Here is a 22500-nt window from a genome sequence, read left to right as displayed (position 1 = left end):
TACATAAGATGAAATTTAATAGGAACGTACATCTTGCTGCTCAAATCCCTGCATAGTGTACCGGTAGATATGGTCCCAAATAGTAGCCCCTTACGTCCAAGTAGTTAAATCCCTTGTTTGGCGCGAAGAAGAGCATTATATATATACACTTGTGCCCGATATTATTCATACCCCTCGGATCTTTGAGATTTCTATAAGAATATTGCTCAAACCAGAAGATAGACAATATTAAAGGGATTTCAAACAATAAATCAAGCATAAGCATTTAATTTAAACTCAACAAATAAATAAATTATGCAAGTTTGAAGCATTATACTAAGAAAAACAATAATGGCACTAGTTCAAAATTATTCATACCTCTCTTACTAATAGTCAATAGCATGCCCTTTATTCTTAATAACTGGCTGTAACCGTTTTGGATATTTATCAACAAGGTTTTTACAAGCATCAACACTGATTTTTGACCATTCTTCAATGCAGTAGTTCTCTTAATCCCTCAAATTTCTAGGTTTCCGCTTTTTAACCTCAGTTTTCAATATGTGCCAGAGGTTTTCGATAGGGTTCAGGTCAGGACTCTGGCTAGGCCATTCCAAAACATTAATGTGATTATCCTCAAACCATTTCTTGACTATTTTGGCAGTATGTTTTGGATCATTATCCTGTTGAAGGACCCAGTTTGGTCCTAAATGGAGCTTCTCCGCATCCTGTCTAATGTTTTCCTGGAGTATCTCCAAATATTGCTCCTTCTTCATGGTTCCATCTATCTTGACCAAACTACCTGGACCACTAGCCGAAACGGAGCCCCAAAACATTAGGCTACCACCACCATGTTTCACCGTGGGTATGGTGTCCTTTGGGTTGTAAGCTTCTCCTTTCTTCCTCCAAACGTAAGAAGCATCCATATGGCCAAACAATTCAATTTTTTTTTTCGTCAGTCCACAAAATACTTGAGAAAACGGACTCTGGAGAATTCACATGGGTCCTAGCAAACTTTAGACGTGCTGCAAGGCGTTTTCCGGTGTGCAATGGAGTCCTTCTTGGTCTTCTTCCTTTCAGACCATTTTCATGCAGAGTCCTTTGCAATGTTTGCCTTGATATTTTTATGCCAGAAGACTCAAGATTTTCTAAAATGTCCTTAGTAGTGGTGGTTGGATTTGCATTAACACTTCTTACAATATTCCTGGTGGCTCTAGCAGACAGTTTCCTTTTCCTTCCTCTACCAATCAAGTTGTTTGTTGTGTGGTGGCTCTGGAATTTTTTGATGATGCTCTGTACTGTTGCTGTAGGGACCTCAAATTTCTTGGAAATTGACTTGTAACCTAAACCATCCTTATGTGAATTTACAATTTTAGTCCTAAGATCATTACTAAGCTCTTTTTTCTTCCCCATTCTAATAATTTTTATTCTTTTTTTGGTTTTCAGTTGATATCATTTTAATTTCTGAAAAATGCAAAAAACGAAATGAAATTAATCAAAGGTTGTATAAAAGCATTCAAAATAAGAATCAAACAGGAAACAAACAGTCAGAAACTCGATTAATACTGAAAAATAAGGGGGTATGATTATTTTTGAACATTGCAGATTTTATAAATAGCTGTATATTTCTTTTATTACAAGTATCCCGAGATTTTAAAATGACGAAAATGATCAGAAGAGGTTTATTAAGAATATGTATCAATATGGACGTAAACAATAAATTCTTACAAAGTTACACCTAATAAACTCAATTTTCAAGAGGGGGTATGAATAATATCGGGCACAAGTGTATATATATATATATATATATATATATATATATATATATATATATCGCACTGATGAGCTGTGAAACAGCGAAACAATACTGTATGTGGATGACTATAATGATCCTCATCTTGAGTTGAGCATATTGAGAAGTGATACACGAATTACCATAAGCGTATAAGCGATGTTCTTTGTGTAAACAAATCGAGCTTAGGTATTTCGGACGATGTCAAAATATTGTTAAACTCACGACTCGATCAGAAGCCGCCGATAGCGTAGTGGTTGGGACCCTTGACTGTCGTACAGACGGTCGGGTTTCAATCCTGGCTTGAGGTAGTTACCTGTCTAGCCACACTGATGAGCTGTGAAACAGCGAACAGTACTGTCTGTGGATGAATATATATATATATATATATATATATATATATATATATATATAGAGAGAGAGAGAGAGAGAGAGAGAGAGAGAGAGAGGGAGAGAATTTAAAATCTTTTTCTGGTCTAAAAGTGGATGATTATTACCATATAATTACCTGGATGTAGTGATCATTTTACGTTAAATTGAATTTACATACGAAAGCGACTTCTTTCTCGCTTTCTTTCTCTCTCTCTCTCTCTCTCTCTCTCTCTCTCTCTCTCTCTCTCTCTCTCTCTCTCTGTCAAAGTATTTACTTTGGTTTGGGAATGTTTTTTTAATTTATAACCCACACGAACACGCATGCGTGTGCGTCACATGAATTATTTTGTTATATATATATATATATATATATATATATATATATATATATATATATAACAAGTCAGTGATAATCAAGGCTCAAATGCCTCTCGAGGATAATGATCAATGGGTTTGTCAGGTAGATGCTGAGACACACCGTGGAAATTAGTATCGATATGTGATTATTTATGAAAACGGTTAAAGAAGAATTTGGTTATACTGGACTTGAAAATGACCACGTTGTAGTAAGCTGGGATGCAGCTCCACCTTATTCTATTCCACAAACGAGCATTTCTAGAAAATACGCTTTGCTCATTGAAGTTTCGTTTAGTTTTAGGTACACAAAGGGAGAAGGGGAAATCATTGTCAATGGTTGTAACTAGATGAGTTTTTGTTTTGAGTGTTTTACAAAGAGCGACCATAGATTGGAGCTCAGTCGAGCACCTGCAATGAAAATAAATGATAGAGCAAAGAAAGACTAGCAACATCTCTTCTGTAAGAAAAGAAGATGCAAGGAAAGGATAGGGACATTCCTCCACTAGATTTCGAAGTCGATTTTGTATTCTGTCAAAGCAGTAAGGGATGCTCTGATCGAAACCTTACCAAATGATGCAACATTATACCATCTTAGACAGCATTTGACTCTTATGCCGGTTCGAAGGATTCGCATTAGTTTTCCCAGCAACCTTGGCAACGGATTTGATGCAAATCATCCATTTCAAGTCATCGGTGAAGGTCAGTTCACAATTTTATCAAGCCATAAGTTTCTTCAAAGTGAAGATTTGAGCATTGGCGGTGAAAGGAGAATAGCTTTAGACGTATTAAATGTAAAACTTAAATGTAAAACTGTAGAATTTAGTTTGGGAGATCGTTGATGAAAATCAGGAAAGGGGCTGGTCCCAGGATGAATCTTTGAGGCACGCCGGCATTGATAGTATGCCCGTCAGACTTCTGCTCTTCAACGACTGCTTTATCTGGAATGCCTTCGGATCAAGATCAAAGTGTAGTATCTGTTGCACTTCAATTTCTTGTTCTCTGTCAGTGAAGGAGAAATCCCTCACGACTGAGACAATTTTTATTTTTGTTCCTTTTCTCCACATTTAAAAACGGCCCTGGTATCTAACTCTGTCCCGTGGGGAGGCATTGTAAATAGGAATAAGTATTTGTTGGTTGTAAGGACATTTCAGATATTTTTTTATTCCATTTGGATCGATTGCTGTTAAAAAATGATACTCATGGAGAATACGAACGGGGCTAAAATAAGAATGTTGCAAGGGAGGGTAGGGCGGTAGCTCTAGATAAATTTAAGGCTTTTGACAGGGTATGGTATGGAGATCTTCTCAGGAAAATCAGACCATACGGTATCACTGAAAAAATACTTAACATAATTAAATCCTTCTTAGATGAGAGAAAAATCCAGGTTGTCCTCGACGGTCGTACATCTAAACAATATGATATAAATGCGGGAGTGCCTCAGGGGTCTATCCTTGGAACTCTATTATTCCTAATATTCATTAATGACCTTCCTGACAAAATTGTTTGTAAGATGGGTATATACGCTGATGACACCACGCTCTATAACAGACACAACAGAAAAACAAATGAACACATATCTAAGGAAATGGCAGAAACACTAGAGGATGACCTCCGATCTAAGGCGGAATGGGGACATAAATGGATGGTCACATTCAATGCTGCCATGACTAAACTTGTTTCCTTCAATAATTACAAGAAACCTTCTCTACTACAAATAGCAATGGACACAAACTCTTTATCTGAAAGTACACCTTTCAAACTCCTCGGCCTAACGTTCACAGGAAACATGAGTTGGAACAATTACATTGAGAGTACCAGGACCGCTGCGAAGAAGGTAGGATCTCTCTACCGTGCTAGAAAGATACCGACGCCCGAAAGTATCATGTACCTCTTTAAGGCCACCATTCGCCCATGTATGGAGTATTCTTATCATATTTGGGCTGGTGCATCTGCTACTAGTCTCTCGCTCCTAGACAAGGTCCAAAAGAGAGTCGCCAACCTAATAGGTCCTGGACTGTCATCTAAGCTTCAGCCTCTGTCCCATCGACGAAATGTTGCATCCCTCTGCCTGTTCTACAAGTACTTTAACGGTGAATGCTCTGACGAACTACAAGCACTTGTACCCCCTCGGCGTAAATACCCCCGACAGACCCGACAAGCAGCTAAATTCCACCCTTTCACAATAGAGATCCCTAGATGTAAGAGAGCCTTCTACTCCAGTAGTTTCTTCCCCAGAACTGCTAGACTTTGGAACTCCCTTCCGGGACCCTGCTCCCCCAACTGTACTGACATGCAGAAGTTCAAGTGTAACGTGAACCGACATCTTGCTGCCCAACTCCCTACATAGTACCCCTATGTCCCTGATAGTAGCCCCCTACATCAAAGTGGCGATGTGCCTTGTTTGGGGTGAAAATGTTATTAAAAAAATCATCAGCAAGGGAAGCGGAGGGCGTTTTGTAACTATTTTGTAGTTTCACTTAGCCATTTCATAAATAACAGATATATGAAAATTGAATTTAACTTGAAAATCTTATCTAAAAGATAGTACGGCCTGTATTAAGCATAAGTATAAAAAATTAATAGATAGTAAAAGAAACCTCTTTTATTTAAAATCTCTCTATCTCTCTCTCTCTCTCTCTCTCTCTCTCACACACACACACACACACACACGGAGACAAACTGCTTTTAGAGAAACATTTTTAGTGAAAACCGTTTTTAAAGTTACACTTATATGGAAAACTAGTCTGGGTGCCCGGCGTTGCCCGGGTGTTTTGAAATGTGTTTAGGAAAAAAAAAAGAAAAAGAAAAAGTGGTAGTAGGCAGGCAGGCTTGAACCCGTACTGCAAACGAGGAAAAGAACGTGAAAAAAATGTAACGTCTTTGCTGTTGCGCCCATCGCCAAACCGGAAGTTACAAATGTTTAAATTAAGGCTAGTCAATCGAAAAGAAGGGATGACTTTCGAAAATATCGGCGACAAAAGCGACCCCACCCTGTAGAAAAATGCCCAGTTGAGGGTGAAGGAATTAATGATTTTAACCAATTTTTCGATATTTGTCGTTCGAAGGGTCGGCTTCTAAACGATACCGACTAGTGAAAATACGTCGGCTCTGTCGAAAGTTTTAGGCAGACATGCATACATACATACATACATACATACATACATACATACATACACACACATACATACATACATACATACATACATACATACATACATACATACATATATTTAAACAGACAGGTGAAATTTATATTATACTAGATGGCGAGAAAAATGTCCTGTGATAAGCATAAGTAAAATAATGAATTCACAAAAAATATTTTATATATGTTTAAAATGGAATTTTGCATAGAAAGGAAAACAGAATTTTTGTTCATATTCTCAGAGTCCTTACAGAACAAAGATGAGTTTTTAGTTGAGATATTGAAGAAGTCTAAGTCAATTATTTCATTATTTTTATCTAAAATCGTAATAAAAGCCTCTCTACTCAATTATACAAATCATATTTAATTAAAATTTATTAATAAGAATCAATGTTCATTTGTTTTCATATTAGAAAGAAAGTTCAGTGAGAAAAGTTGAGAGTATTAAAATGAATAAGCTTATAACTTTTTTTGATATGCAGACGATAATGAGAAAAATTAATGAGTTAGGAGTATGTGTGTTCGTTAGTGTCTGCGTGCGTATGCGTGTATGTGTGAGTTCAGATAGCAATCTCAAACCCGACAGAGTTTCTGCAGCAGACACTATCGTAGATTTTGGCTCAACTATTATTTGAAAAAAAAATATGACTTTTTGTGCATTCAATATGGATCAAAACGGCATTTCGTATTATTTAGATTATTCGGACTACTGTTCTTATCTCGGGTGTTATTCACACAATGTTTCGGTCGATGTAACTTACGACCTTCTTCAAATGTATCTTGTTGAACTCGGGAATCTTTCTGACGAATGTGGGAATCTTCACGGAATTTCGAATGCTACCCTTTATTTAATCTATGGGAGTAATATGCTCTCGTTCTGTCAGCCACGATTAGGTAGAAGTTATTCACAATTGTATTTTATGTGTCGCCCGCACTGAGGATTGAACCTTCAACCTCCGGAAGAGTGCAAGGCACAGTTGAATTTTACCAAGTACTTGCGACAGTGTAAAAAGATTTCTCCATAACTCCTCGTTGAGAGAAAAGATTAAGTATTATTAGCGTTTAACAGTGATTCTGTTTGTTGGGTGTGAAGAAAAACATAGAATTGACCATTTTATGGCGACGTTGTAAAGAAACCAAAAGACTGGCTTGTTTGCACTGTGAATAAATTGCTCGTAATAATGTCTTGAAAGTTAAGTAGCAGTTTTGTGATAATTTTTTGGTGTTAAGATACCGGAATGCAAGGAAACGTACCTTATGGTAAAGAAAAATTACATCAATTATCCCAAATCAAATGAGAGGTTCGGTAAATACGTTTGAAGATGAAAACGAAACGGCTATCGTTATTCATAGCAGTGGAATGGCGCCGCAAATGGATGGTAGCATTTAATGCTAGTAAGACTAAGCTAAATATAATTAGATCCTTCTTAGACAATAGGGCCATCCAGGTTTTCATTGATGGACATACATCCAAACAGCATAATATTCATGCAGGAGTGCCTCAGGGGTCGATCATTGGACCACTATTATCCTGATATTCATTAACGATCTCCCTGATAATATTGTGTCAGAGATGGGTATATTTGCTGATGATATAACACTCTATAACATGCACGAGGGAAGAACGGATGTACACAAATCCGAGACAATGGCAGAATCGTTAGAAAATTGAACACTAGACCGTAGTGGAATGGGACCGCAAATGGATGATAACAGTCAATGCTTGTAAGAATAAGCTGCTTTCCTTTAATAATTACAAGATGCCTCTCCAACCACCGATGTCCATGATAAATAACACCTTACCTGAACATTCTTCCTTCAAACTCTTCAGCCTAACATTCACGGGCAATATGAACTGGAACAAATACATTGAGGACATTGCGAAGGCTGCTGCAAAGAAGGTAGGTTCCCTATATCGCCAGAAGCATACTCACACCTGAAAGTATCCTGTACCTCTACAAGGCAACCATTCGCCCATGCATGGAGCATTGTTGTCACATCTGGGCTGGTGCACCTACCACTAGCCTCTCTCTCTCTCTCTCTCTCTCTCTCTCTCTCTCTCTCTCTCTCTTTCCCTCTCTTGGATAGAGTCCAAAAAAGGAGTCTTCAATCTAATACGTCCCGTTTTGTCAACTAAGCTCCAACTCCTGTACCATCGCCACAATGTTGCATCTCTGTACTTGTTTTACAAATATTTTAATGTAATGTGCTCTGATGAACTCGTTGCACTTGTGCCCCCTCGATGTACATATGCCCGACAAACCCGCTTAGCAACAAAATGACATACTTTCACTGTTGAGGTCCCTAAATGCCAGAAAGCTTTCTATGCTAATAGTTTCTTTCCGCGAACAGTTAGACTTTGTAATTCCCTTCCTACTACCTGCTTCACTGGCTGTACTGATATGCAGAAGTTTGTTAATGTTTCCTAAGCTTGGCACAAATAGTAGTCCCTTACGTCCAAGTAACGATATGTCTTGTTAGGGGTGAACATGAGCAAAAAAAAACAAAAAAAAACACAAAAAACACAAAAAAACAACAAAAAAAACAAATGTATGGATGAGTTTAAGCGCAATAATATTCCGGTATATCATTTATACTTTTTATGGATGGATGTTTTTTAGTAAAGAGATTTTATAATTATGAATCTTCTGTTTAATGCAGTAAATGTATACGCACTAATGATGTTGTAATAGTGTAATGAAATATAAATGTTATGGTAAATCTGTTTATCGCAATAATGGACATACATACATTTGAGAAGAAACTGTACTCTAGAAATAATGATATTTTAAGAAACTTGTGATGGTGAAGTGAGGGAAGTGAGAGGATAATAGATAGAAAGTGAAAGTGCTTGCTACCGTCTTGGTAGTACTACTCGTACGTATTTGAAATAGGCTGTTTGTTCGGAATTAATGTAATATATATTATACGGAGAACTCTACTTATAGTTTCGGGAAACACAATTTAGGAAATGATGTATGTATTGACTGTGAAAGATCTGTTTAGGGTGTGTTCGTTTTTATTTGGAACTATTGGAACTGTAGACGAGAAATCAAGTTTATCTCATTATTTCTGTTCGCCACAGGATTTTACTGCCTTTTGTTTTTGGTGAATCGGAAGGCCAGGCAACTTGAAGTCCGCAGCAAACGATGTCAGATTTTAAAAATTCAAATTTATAATAAGAACGTACCTCTTACTAAACTGGATTTCTTGTTGTTGAGTTTAAAATAAGTAAACAAATTGACGTTTAAAACATACGTATAATTTTTCTACACATTTTTATTTTTAAATATATATTTTACAAAATTAAGTAATACTTAATTATTTTTGCATAAAATAATAAATAAAATGTTATTCACAGTCTGCGAATTTGTTTTTAGCAATATAAAAATATATTACTTTATGAAACATTTATTGATTTCTTTTTTTTTTTTTTTTTTGCAGGAAAATAAAATACAATATTTATTTTAGAAACATATAATAAAATGTTTTTGTATTCTTTTTTTTTGTTTTTTTTTTTACACAGTGATCACCACTTATCAAGGCCCGGAAGCCACTCAGGGATAAGGATTATTGCAAGTACATTACGTTAGTGTGGAGATTTGATGAAGTGTTTACTTAAGGGGCGGTTCATTAGATATTTGTTAACATTGGACTTGAAGACATCCAAGTTGTAGTCCGGTGGGAAGCAGGCAGATGTAACAGAGTTCCACGGGCGTGCAGTTCTAAGAAAGAAGCTTTGTTCATGGAATCCGCGTTTTGATTTAGGCACAGATATAGAGTGGGGGAAATTTTTCACAGTGGATTCAGCTAGACGGGTGTTTTTCGTGAAAGATTGGCGAGGGGGGACCAGAGATTGGAGTTCAGACGAGCACCTGCCATGGAAATAACGATAAAACAAGGATAGGCTCGCAGCGTCTCTTCTGTGGGAGAGAGGTTGCAGGGTAGAGAAAAGGGTATCCCCCACTAAGCCACGAAGTCTATTTTGCACTCTGTCAAGGCAGGATAGGCTGTTTTTAGCAGCTCCTGCCCAGATATGGCAACAGTACTCCATCCTTGGACGTATTCTTGTATTCTTGTTTCTCGTATTATTAAAATATATTATTATTTTTTAAAGCCTGGTTTAATAAATTATATAAATGCTAATTTTGGCGCTTTTACAGAATTGGGACGAGATTTTGTAGTCGATAAATGGAGTTATTAGATGAAAAAAAACAATGGTTTCAAATTTTTTTTTTTTGTCACTTCTAATAAATTACAGTGGTAGTTTCCAAATTATGCAGTCGAAATTACCTGAATGTTATTGAATTATTAAACAAAACAACTTTAATCGTGTTATTGAATTATTAAACAAAACAACTTTAATCGTGTTAGCAGGTAAAAAAATTTCCGCCAGCAAAACAGGAAATTACCTCCCTTTTCGAATTGTCCTGTGTTTTACAATCGTTTTCATCAAATTCAATTTTTTTATTTTCCTTAATAAATAAATTTCTACCTTACCGATTTTCATATATATATATATATACATTGTTTTCATGTGAAATTTCGTCCCAATAGTGTAGTTATCTAACACCGTTTGCTTCGGATATCGAGTCGACTGTTCTTCTGATTTACCTTTATTTTCTAAGCGTAGCCAAGCCAATAGAAACACCCAATGTGTTCAGAGAATTAATTTAAATTCTCTACTGGAGCATTGATAAACTTGGTGAATTAGAATATTAAATAGTTTAATGTTTCACTATTAATATATTCCTGTTTTATATTAATTCGTATTAATTATTTTTATATTAATTCGTATTAATTAATTTTATATTAATTCGTATTAATTAATTTTATATTAATTCGTATTGCTTTACATCTACATGCTAACTCATTTTCTCCTATTTTGATCTTACAGTCCCAAAAAAAGCAATAATGTGGAACATGCAAGACAAAGACATGAAAAATGGAACGAAACGGATGGACGTGTGGTTGACCCAAGTACCGAATCCGCATCTCCTGAGCAAGATCCGAATCAGCAACAATCTCCAACTGAATTAGCTGCAACAACGATGCCCATCAAGAATGGAAAGGGCAGATTCGGAGGCCTAAAAAAACGGAAATCTTTGGACAAAAACTCGAGGAAGAATTCATTGCGTAACGAAACCACTGCAGACACCGAATCGCCTCCGTCATCAGCATCGCAGGCGTCAACACCCAGTTCCCCGTCTCGTGGCGACCGACGAAAAAGCTCTTCTGCACTGCCGGTCTCGTTGTCGCTGTCACTTCCGCTACAGGAAGACGGCAATTCCATCTCCAGCATTGTCGAATACGAGGGAGCTAAAAAGGTTCCGAAGAAGGCCAACATCGAAACGATGCGTGCCATGGGGCTGACCGAGGAACGCAAACCAAAGCTGAGCAGTCGAGCGTCTTTCAAGATGTGGAAGCGTTCGGCCATGCAGTACATCAAATCGCACGCCAGCAACGTAAACAAAGGCAAGATGTATCGGATGAACGCTAGTGAGCAGATCAAGAGCGATGACGCCTCGCATTGTAAAAGCGAGACGGCGGACGACCAGACGGAAGTTCCCGCCAACAGCGATAACCAGCCGTGCCTAGAGAGCCACAACAACATCCTGGACGCGAACTATGATCTCTCACCGACAGAGGAACACAAATCGAACTGCAGCCCCATCTACAAGTGCTACCAGAACCCGGCGAACACGTCGCCTTACAGCGAAGAAAAGACCCGGAAATGGCGCCGCGTGCGACGGGCGTTTAGTGAATTATATCCAAGTCGGTGTATAGATCCGAGGATTTCCGATGATGATCGAAGCATGAATCGGAAAGCCGGACAGAAAGTCGCGAATCGGAAATCAATGCTGTCGATGAACAACACGAATTCGCAATTTGATTTACGGACTTTGGGCGCCATTGACATAGAGGCGAACTCATTTATGTCAGATCGATCATTTCATTCGGAAATCATGTCGCTTCAGACTTCTTCCAAGAATAAGGGTAAGTCATTTTTGCTTTTCTTTATTGTTAACAATGTTGGGACGATTAATCGATATCGGAATCGAAAAAAAAAAATAGCATTATTTTCGATTCCGATTCTTTTATTTATTTATTGTTTGTAACTTAACTTTCTATTGTTGACATAAGTGAAAAGATATAAATGAAAACCTTACAACCAGTATAATGAAACGTTGAATAAATGGGAAACATTAAAAACTTTCACATCAACAAAAAAAAAAAAAAATTACATCTAGATATAAAAGTAGACGAGAACTTTTTACTACCCCCCCCCAATAAAATTCTACTTTTTAGGCGATTTTAGAATTATATCGGAATCGAAAATATAGAACAGAATCGGTAATTGTATCGGAATTGAGAATATAAAACAGAATCGGTAATCGTATCGGAATCGGGGAAAATATTGGAATCGTCCTATCATTAATTGTTACCTATTTTTATATCTGCCCTCCGATCACCGGATGGTAGGTACGATTACACAACACATATAACATATACAACGCGGCAGATGCGTGTTAAAAAAGAGGTTCCAAATGTGCGTCACCTCAAAACGTAAAATCCGATTGCTTCTTCATTATTATCATTTTTTAATCACTATAACAAAACACATACAAAATGAACATCGCCTGTTTGAAAATAAGCCTAAACACGTAGTCACTACAAAGAAACGTAAAAATAGGCTATCAAATATTCTAATTCTTCAGAGACGTAGAGAAGAAGGTTTGCTGTATAGGTAAGGCTTACCCTCCATACATATTGTGGACCGGTAAGGGTTCGGAAAAAAGACACAACTCGGTATTTAGTGGAAACGGAATATATTGGGAAAAAAAACAAAAAAAAACAAAAAACAAATACAGCATAATAAAGAGAGTGGCTACAAGTCAGTCTGACTGCAAAGTGGGCATAACACCGACAGGCGTATTTTCTTGGATTTTATAGTCAGTGAAAGAGGTTATTGTTGTCCGTAAGGTGGGCACTACAAGACATATGCGACGACCAAGATATTTCAGTTTTCATTTGGTTGTGTCACACTATACAGGCAAGAATTAGTTGAAAATAATAATCCTCATCGACAGTGTTGTGAATCAGTAAGGATGCAGAAAAAAGACACAGGTCGGTATTTAGTGGAAACGAAATATATTGAAAAGAAAAACAAATACAGCAAAATAAAGACAGTGGTTACAGTGTGGCATGCGCAGTCGTGAAATATGACAGCTTCCTTATGTTAAGTATGAGTTAGTTTGAAAACACTATTTCAAAGACGTGTCAAGCTGGTGTAATGGTTATTGTACTTGACTGAATGTCTTTTGGTTTTGGTTTCGATCTCAGCTCGAGTATTTTTTCCTATAAGAAATGAATTGTTTAGAAAAACATAATACACGCATGCACATGTCTCTTTACTTTTTTTTAAGGGATCTAACGTTACGTTTAATACCTACAGTATTTCTATTTATAATCAATAAGAATTCTGCATTTATTAAAATATAATATTTATGCGTATTTTACGACCGCGTAACGTCTAGCGGCCTGCTAGTATGGTATAGTATATATATATATATATATATATATATATATATATATTTAGGTAGGTTATCCATGAAAAGGCGTTGAGTGAAATTTGAAAGTTAAATAAGATATGTGTTACATTGAACACTTTAAAGCCAAATAGGTGCAACGCGAATTTTTTTTTTTACCTTTATAAAATAAACGAATGTTTATTTTTAAAGAGAGATATTTCGGAGATATACACTCCTTTTTCAATCTATATATATGCCTATATGTTTTTTTTTCCTCTTATTCTTCGCCAAGGTGTTGAATGGGAGAAATTAATGATTTTAGCTGCGGATTTATCTGTAGCTGGATAAATACACGTGGTCGCACGTGGTTTGAAAATTTGGGTAGGTTGTCCATTAAAAGGCGTTGAGTGAAATTTGAAAATTAAATAAGATATGTGTTACATTGAACACACATATATATATATATATATATATATATATATATATATATATATATATATATATATATACTAGCAAAAGTACCCGTCGTTGACTGGGTTCAAAAACAGCCTACAGAAAATGGACTCTGATTTATGAAAGTATGATAGGCTATGAAAAGGAAGGGTTGTAAATTTGGGTTGAATTTGGGGGTATCAAAACCAAAGCAAAATATGATGAAAGTAAAAATAAAATAGATAAACCCCATAATTTATTAGACCATACCTGTTCACACTGAAACACTTATCACAATATTCTGTGGATCTATATTAAAAACCTTGTTAAACTTTGTGACATATTTCCATTCTATTGAGATCAGGTGCGAACGAACACCCCATAATTTTATTATACCATATTTCTTCAAACAGAAACATAATTATCAAAATATACTTACACAGATAGATATGAAAAATCTTTATTAAAGTTTGTGCCTATTTCCATTCTATGGAGGCCAGGCGCGAACGCAGACCCCACAATTTTATTATACCATCCCTATTTAAGTTAAAACATACTTATCAAAGTATTCTTATGTACATCTATATCAAAAACACTTGTAAACGTTTTTTTTTATTTTAAATTTTTTAATTTTTTATTTCCATACTTTGTGGTCCAGGCGCGAACACAGACCCCACAATTTTAATGAATCATCATTATGCCAGATCAAACATACCCATTCATGTGTCTCGATACATCTATCATTATATGTAATCAGTTTTTTAAAATAGTCAACCATATAGGAGCCTATTCGTGACCAGACACGCGCACACACACACACACACATATATATACACACACACACACACACACACGCACACACACACACACACACACAGACATTCAGCTTTATAACAAGTTATTGAATAAAATTATTTCATTTTGTAGTGATAGACTTTGTCAATATTTCATTTGATGACCTAATCGTATTTAGGATCTTTTCCCATGTTCTTAGTGTATTGAGTGGCCCCAAAAGGTGTATGTATCTTATATCGCTACTAGTAGGGTTATCTGACATTGCCTTGGACAAAAGTGTAGTATATATCTATTAAAACTGCTATCTTTCACACTTTCCTACTCCCGTTATCCCCTCTTTTCTTCTGCGCCCAACCCATTCCTCTTTCGCTGGACACACACACAAATAACTCCCCTTTATATAATAAATTCCTTGAGAAATGAGCCGACATTTTCTTTGAAAATTAGTACAAATAACACTTAAAAAAGGCACTTTTCCTAACGAAACCCTGCCAGGTTGACCCTCAGAGAATAAATAAATATATATTTCTAAAGGTTAGATATTACTCGTCTAAGGCAACGTGATGATATATCAACTTGATGGGTGTTTGTTTTGTAGTTTATTTTTTACTAAAAATAAAGACGTACATACACACACACATTTGTTCTGTATATAACAGATAATCTATAATATAAATTTCACCTGTGTGTTTAAATGTATGTATGTATGTATGCATGCATGTATGTGTGTGTATGTATGTATGTATTCCTAAAACTTTCGACAGAAGCGATGAATTTTCATGATCTGTATCATTTTGAAGATCGACCCTTTGGATGACAAATATCGAAAAATTAGCTAAAAACATTAATTCCTTCATCCTCAACTGGGCACTTTTCTACACTTTTTCGCCGATATTTTCGAAATTCATCCCCTCTTTCTGATTGACTAGCCTTAATTTAAACATTCGCTACTTACAGTTTGGCGATGGACGCAATGGCAAAGACGTCACTTTTTTCACGTTCTTTTCCTCCTTTGCGATACGGGTTCAGGCCTGTCTACCTACTACCACTTTTTTTTTTCTTAACACACCTCCAAACACCCGGGCAACGCTGGGCACCCGAGCTAGTTCCTCTGAAAAGTAACATAGGGCATGGATACTGTGACTTAGCAGCATAATGGAACAACACCGCACTACTCAAATGTTTCACTCAAATATATCCATTTCTGTTTCCCAGGAGACAAGTTCTTCTCTCTTTGTATGGACTGCCTTTAGTCTGAGCATTCTCTCGATTTTATTTTTTCTGGGGATGCTTAAAAGACGAGTTCTATCTATCTTAACATTGCACAAACTATTCTTGCGCTTTTCTTTTCTTTTTTTTTTTTTTTTTTACATTTTCACCCCAAACAAAACACAGTACAACTTTGATGCTGAGGACTACTGTCAGGAAAATAAGTTGCAGGGAAACTATGTAGGGAGCTGAGTAGCAAAATGTCTGTTCACATTACACTTGAATTTCTGCATATCAATACAGTTGTGGAAGCAGGAACCCGGAAGGGAATTCCAAAGTCTAGCAGTTCTGTGAAAGAAACTATTAGAGTAGAGCGCTTTCTAACATCTAGGGATATCTACTGTGTAGGGGCGGGACTTTGCTGCTTGTCAGGTTAATCGGGGGTATTTACGTCCACTGGAGGGACAAGGGGTTATAGTTCGTCGGAGCATCCACCATTAAAATACTTGTAAAGCAAGCAGAGAGATGCAACATTTCGTCGATGGGACAGAGGTTGAAGCTTAGATGATAGTTCAGGACTTATCAATGAAAATCGCTCCAGAAGGCATGAAGCCACTTGATGTAAGGAGCTAAAAAAAAAAATGTTACTTCAAGATCTAAAACTAACCGGCGATAAGTGTTAGATGGAACAGAGTATGACGCAGAAAAAAAGCTATTATACCATTTTAGTACGTCAAAAACTATTATTCTATTTTAGTACGTCAAAAGCATCGCTCATGGAATGTGAGAAATAAAGAATAAAATAAGGGAAGTAAGAGTTACGAGAATACCCAAAGTAAACCTGGGCTTCATTTTCTACTCCCCTAAGTAGATTAAGAGAATTCCCCATGACATATTCGACAGGGTTATTAAAAACTCAATTTAACTACAGTAGGTTAGCACCAAGGAACTTGGATAAAGTACATTCAAAAGTACTGTGCTCTGCTCGCCAAATATTAGTATACGGGAGAGTTGGAGAATGTATACCACAAAAAATGCACATGACTGTAAGACAATTCTGTTGAGCTTGCATATTTAGTTTACGTCGGGAGTTACCAATGTAAAGTTTAGGGGCGCTTAGGCATATCTCGTACCGTGCAAACAAATGCATAAAACATACGAACAAAATGCACACAATAAGTTTAAAGTAACTTTTATTTACCGCTAACCCAAAACAATTTAGTTGGGTTGAGTGCATAAAAATGCGTACATAGGCTCAAGAAGTGTTCATGTGTGTGCGCGCGCGCGCGTGTGTGTGTGTGTGTGTGTGTGTGTGCATGCAAAGAAGTTGGATGAATGTGTCTCGCATACTCTGAAGTTCCGGGTGAGGCGAAGAAGAGAAAAGAAAGAAAATCGCTTTCTGTTTGGGTTTTCATAGTACCGATCTCGGGCACGCTTTTCCCCTAGCGTGACTAAAATGGAGATAATTAGATGTGAGCCCTCTTTGGTATGCGCATGTGTAGATGAGTGTGTGTAAATGTAGGTAATAGATCTATGAACAGAAATTGTAAAGTTTTTTTTTCTATAATAATGAATACTTCTTTATCACAAATGGTTGCGAATTAGTAACCCTCTTTCTTCCTCCACTTCGATTTGATTCCCTCTCTTCGTCATTTCCAAAAGCAAGTAAGTTTTCACAGGAAGGTGTGAACTCGAAGTATTTTCGCATATTCACACTATGAACATACTTTATTCTAAGCTTACTTAGTGACTACTAACCCAATGAAAATCATTTCAATTCCAAAAGTAACAAATCTATGTCAAAATAGTAAGCCGATGCATACTTAGAAACTCCTATATAACACACAGCCAACAGCTAGAAACACAGAATTCACCTGTACGTCACTAAACAAGCGCCCGTGCCTTTGATCGGGGGAATGTAGGAGACAAGACCAAAAGGAGTCAATGACTCACATACCAGCTTTCTTTGTTTTGCGCACACACTCTTACACACACTAACGACAGTCAGGCGAACAGAAACGAATTGCTACACGTATTAACAAGAAAGTAAACCAACGCACAAATACAATACCACGCTGCCAAATACTCACATATGTATATTACTTACACGCGCATAATAATACTATGAACATATTAACTGGCAATACTACTAAGCCTTGCGACTACTAACTCAAATTTTTTCATCAAACACGTGTTTGCTTAAATGATTGAAATTAACTTTTATATTGTTATCTCTTGTATGAAAATGTGTTTTTTTATTGCTTTGCAAGGTCGCAACTGATTGCAACGTTTCCACCCACGAAAGACGTAACGAATAACTGCTGTCTTTTCCTCCAAACCAGGTTTTCTTTTATCCGCCTCAAATTTTGTGGGCTTATCACGTTCCACACATCCTCTTGCATAAAACAAGATTTCTCTTTCTTCTTCTTCTTCTTCTTCTTCTTCTTCTTCTTCTTCTTTTCAAGTGCGAGTGGCAGAAAGAACACACCCTTTGTCTCTTTATGGTAGGGCTATTTGTGACATTACTACTAGTTATAAAATTTCGTTTTTCTCACTTGTTTGTTGCATTTACGAAACTCTATTTATGTTTTAGCTAATACTTGCTAACTTGTGACCCTCATACTGTAGAACCGGAACCTCCTTCATTCGTTTCAATGCGCTCAGTAACCGTCTGTCTTGTAACGTCACCTGTTTAGTGTCTGAACAGCCAAAGTTCTCTCCCCACACCTCCAAACAACCTGCTTTATATTACATTCATCCACATGAATCTCGCGAGATTACATGAGACCGTTTCTGTTAAATATCACAGACGCCATCTTGCTTTTTTTTATTATTTTTCCTGTCCAACACGCATGACAAGCAGACACGCGGGTGTTCACAAGTAGGTCATGTGTATGTCCGTTTATATTTTCCCCACATCCCCCCTAATCTCATGGTCACAGATAGCAAGGAGTGGCGCTCTCTTCCGTTGGATGCTTCTTCGAAGGGGAACTGTGCAGGCCTCTTGTTCACTTGTACTCTCACCTGCAGTCTGAGCGTCGAAAAACACTGCCTCCCCTGAGAGGTTACTAATATCGGATTTGTTGCTGTATGAGGATGATGATGCAAACTAGAACGATGACCCACTGGCCTCAGACCCAGAGTCGCTTCCGTCATCCAGTGGTGGTTGCAACTGTGTCGTTGGCCTCAGGTCCCTAACATGATGGGACACACCGTCAAACATGACTGACTGCTGACTCACCACATCGGTCACTCGGTCCCGTGTATATTTGTCAGTGCACCTGTTGTATTATCTCTAATAAGGGATTGAGTGCTTGTTTATCTTATCAGAGTTAATGTCATTGTGTGTGTGACATGCATTTTCAACACCTTTGCTTCTTCGATGTTGGTCCATCTGGAATCTCTCGTCATGGAGGGAGACTGGTACCTGTTTTGGGGGACGAAGATTCATTTGACTCCAAGACAAGAAATTGGTTCTATAGTATTTTATTCACTTTCCAGATAGATCGCAGAAGAATGGAAAGTGAATTTGGCCTGTGTGGTTTCTTCTTCTAGGTCTTATTTCTACCACGTCAGCGTTCGTCTCCCCTCCCAGCTAGTCCAAACCAAATCTCATCGATTCAAATAACCTGATCACATTACTCACACGCAATCTAATCAACTGATCTTGACTTCCGGTCAACGTGTCTACACTATAACTCACACTACCCTCTCTCTCTCTCTCTCTCTCTCTCTCTCTCTCTCTCTCTCTCTCTCTCTCTCTCTTGATCCATTCTATAACACACCGGCTTCCTGGCAACTTCACCCAGACAGGATCCCCTGGTGCGTATGACTCCTGTCCTTCCTTGTTGGCAACTTCTCTGTTGGGGTAGATTCCCTTTTCTCGGACTTTGTATTGGTATATTGCGTTTGCAGGTGCTGTTCCTGGAGAGACGCCATCGTTCGGTGTGATGTTGTACCAATATATGGTTTCTGAGACGGTGCATTGCTTCCTGGCCGCAATTCTTTTGATACTGTGATCGCTTCTCTCAGCAATACCATTGCTAGATGGCACATAAGCACACCACAGTCGTAGCTGCACTCCCCACTCCTTCAGGAACTGCCTGACTTGCAGGCTGCAGCAGGCTGGGTCATTGTCCATCAACACCTCTTCGGGCGAGCCTCTTTCAAAGAACACATTATGACAGCTTGCGAATTATGTAGGAGGAGTCCTGGCGCCCGAGTGGTCTCCATATCGTGAAGCGCGTAGGTCCACAATTGATGAGGGTGAGGAAGTGATTGCCACCATAATGTGTGATATCGATGCCCACTCTCTGGCACAGGCTCCTCACTCCCAATTGCCATTTTTTTCCACTGTATCGGAGCCGGATTGATTGGCATGCCTCGCAACTTTCCACTGCTCTCTTGAAATCTTACTTCTGGGTCAACCATCTTGGCAAAATATAGTGTCCACATTGCTGATGAATCTCACTGATACAATCCGCATCCATATTACACATGATGGCTTCACACAGTTGTTGCAGTGTCTCAGAACCTCCCAGTAGCCACCGTTCTGGTACTCGTGTCAGCGCATCTGCTCTGTTGCTTGCAAACCTGATCAATGTTGCGTTTACGGTCAGGTTGTACTATTTGATTGTATCGCCCAGGGTGGTGAGCCATCTTCGTATCAGCATTTCACTCGCTGCCCATGTGGTTAGCCCTGCTCTTCCAGTCAATGCATCAGTTATCCACCGATGAGTGCATGCAGAGTCCGTGATAATATGTAGTATCCTGGCTTGCCACTGAAGCGCCAGGGTAACTCCTTCCAATGTGGCATCAAGTTCGGCCAGGTTTATGTGCCTGGAATCATTGTCTGGATGAAGCCAACAGGTGTTTTCGATAATACCATCATCAACCGCAAGGGCAACTCCAAGGGCTAGTGAACTAGTGTCCACCCGGACCGTGAACTCGTTCCCGTTAACACACCAGTTCCCTCGCACAGAGTCGTCATGAGTCACCCTGTGCACAGTTTCTGTTAGCATGCTCAGGAGCATGGCATCATGCACTTTATTATCCCATTTCAATGATACAGATGTAGCACAACGTTTTATGGCTGCCACCACCACTCTGAGCCAACCACACACAGGGAAATGGCCCACCAGCTTTCTGTAAATAGAAAAAACGCTCCAACGAGTGATGTTGGATTGAACTTCCAGAACGTCACCATCTCTCTTCCAGTAGAGCCCTTCTTTGCTACTGCTCACGCGCAGGCCAAGTACTTTTGCCCCATCTCGCAGATACTCTAGTTCCTTGCATGTCAGTCCGAAGTTCTCGAAGTGCTCTTTGACTAATTGGGCAGACATGAGGCTCTCATTTACAAAGATATCATCAATGTAAGATGATGTTGCCTGGTGCACAGCCTCATCCTGTTACTGGATCGCGTGCATAATTGCTATCATAATACCTGGTGCCACATTGAGACCGAACCCTACCCTAGTCAGACAATAGCGAGTTCCTTTAATTTCCACAATCTGAAAAGGCCACAGTTCTTTTTAAATGTGTATCTGCAGGTAGGCCTTGCGCAAGTTCAGAATTGCCACGTCTGACCCTTGCTGCCGCCACTCCCTTAATTTGAATGCACAAACATCCGCCCCTGCTGTGTACGGGTTGACATGTTCATTAAGTTCACGGTAGTTCATGACGGGTTGGACCTTCTGTTTGCTATCTTGTAAGACAGCCATCAGGGTAATCAGTCCTTGGGGGTCCCGAGCTCATCCTCGGGGTATGGAAGTAGCCAGCCATTGTTGATCCAATCTGCAGTTCTTCTTCATACTGCCCCCTGAGCCTCATTGGAGGGGAGTTTCTGATAGTTGGTTCCATAAAGATATTGGTGGTTGATCACCAGCCCACTTCCAAGATGCCATCCACGCGTTGGTTTCACTGTCATACTCCACATGAAAATCAGGCTCGTCCAGAGTAATTGCGGCACAAACATGTTTCTCATGTCAGGAGAACTCTATCTTACCGGTGCAGTCCACAGTGATTCCACCAAGCTATGTAATAAAATCCATCTCTAGAAGTAAGTTGTATCCAAGCAGCTCCCCGTCCACTACCAGGGCTTGCATGACTACCGTAGGCCCGTCGCCGAAGCTTGTGCTGATGACGTTCACCCCACAAGAGGCCAGCAACCCGCTACCCACGGTTAGCACCAGAATTCTCTCCTTATACCAAGTGTCGCAACATGCCTTGTGCACCAGGGTCTGGGGGCACCCAGTGTCTACAAGGGAGAGGCATTCACGTCCATTAATATGCACAGTCACTGTGGGTAGCGCCTTGTTCAATGACAATCTGGGGAGAATACTGGCGCTGTAGCTTCTTCGCTTTACCCATTTCCAGGACAGGCACGAGCCAGGTGTCTCCGGTTTTTACACTTATAGCACCCAAGCCCGCTAAGCCTTCGAGTCAGTGAGCGTGATGAGAGACAATCACAGGCCAAATGGTTGGGCCCACCACACCTGTAGCAGCTTGTAACTGTGCCCAGGTCCTGAGATCCACCCTGTGATGGTTACACGGCTGCCGCATGGTCTACAGTCTTTGGACTCCTTCTTAGTATCACCAGCGCCCATGCTAATACTTCCGAGATGTCCATCTCGTCTACTTGGGATGAGGCTCAGAGCAGATCTTCCACACCAGTGGGCAATCCTGCAATAAATTCGCACACCAGGCCTTTCTCTGACATTCCTCCGAACAGGACCGCAAGCTTCTTCAGTTCTGCCAGATAAACATCAACCGTCTCTCCGGAATGTAACTTGCATGCCATAAACTCCTTCCATGCAGAAACTGGATCTAATGCAAACGCTGTGTAGAGGGCGTTTTTGATGTAGGTGAAATCTGCCTTCTTTTAATCCGTT

The 22500-nt window shown here is 38.9% G+C and overlaps 1 protein-coding gene across 1 annotated transcript in view; it reads left to right on the top strand.

The window, feature by feature from the left end:
- The window catches only part of LOC145286435 (uncharacterized), a 118719-nt gene that overhangs the window by 40891 nt on the left and 55328 nt on the right, over window positions 1-22500 (top strand). Inside the window, exon 3 of the mRNA XM_080135349.1 lies at window positions 10540-11639. Coding sequence (XP_079991475.1) covers window positions 10540-11639 — 1100 coding nt within the window. The remainder of the gene's footprint in view (window positions 1-10539; window positions 11640-22500) is intronic.

This window comes from Euprymna scolopes, chromosome 10, assembly GCF_053919585.1.
Source record: "Euprymna scolopes isolate OS-2025 chromosome 10, ASM5391958v1, whole genome shotgun sequence".
Lineage (NCBI taxonomy): Eukaryota > Metazoa > Mollusca > Cephalopoda > Sepiida > Sepiolidae > Euprymna > Euprymna scolopes.
This window is presented reverse-complemented; position numbering and strand designations above follow the sequence as displayed.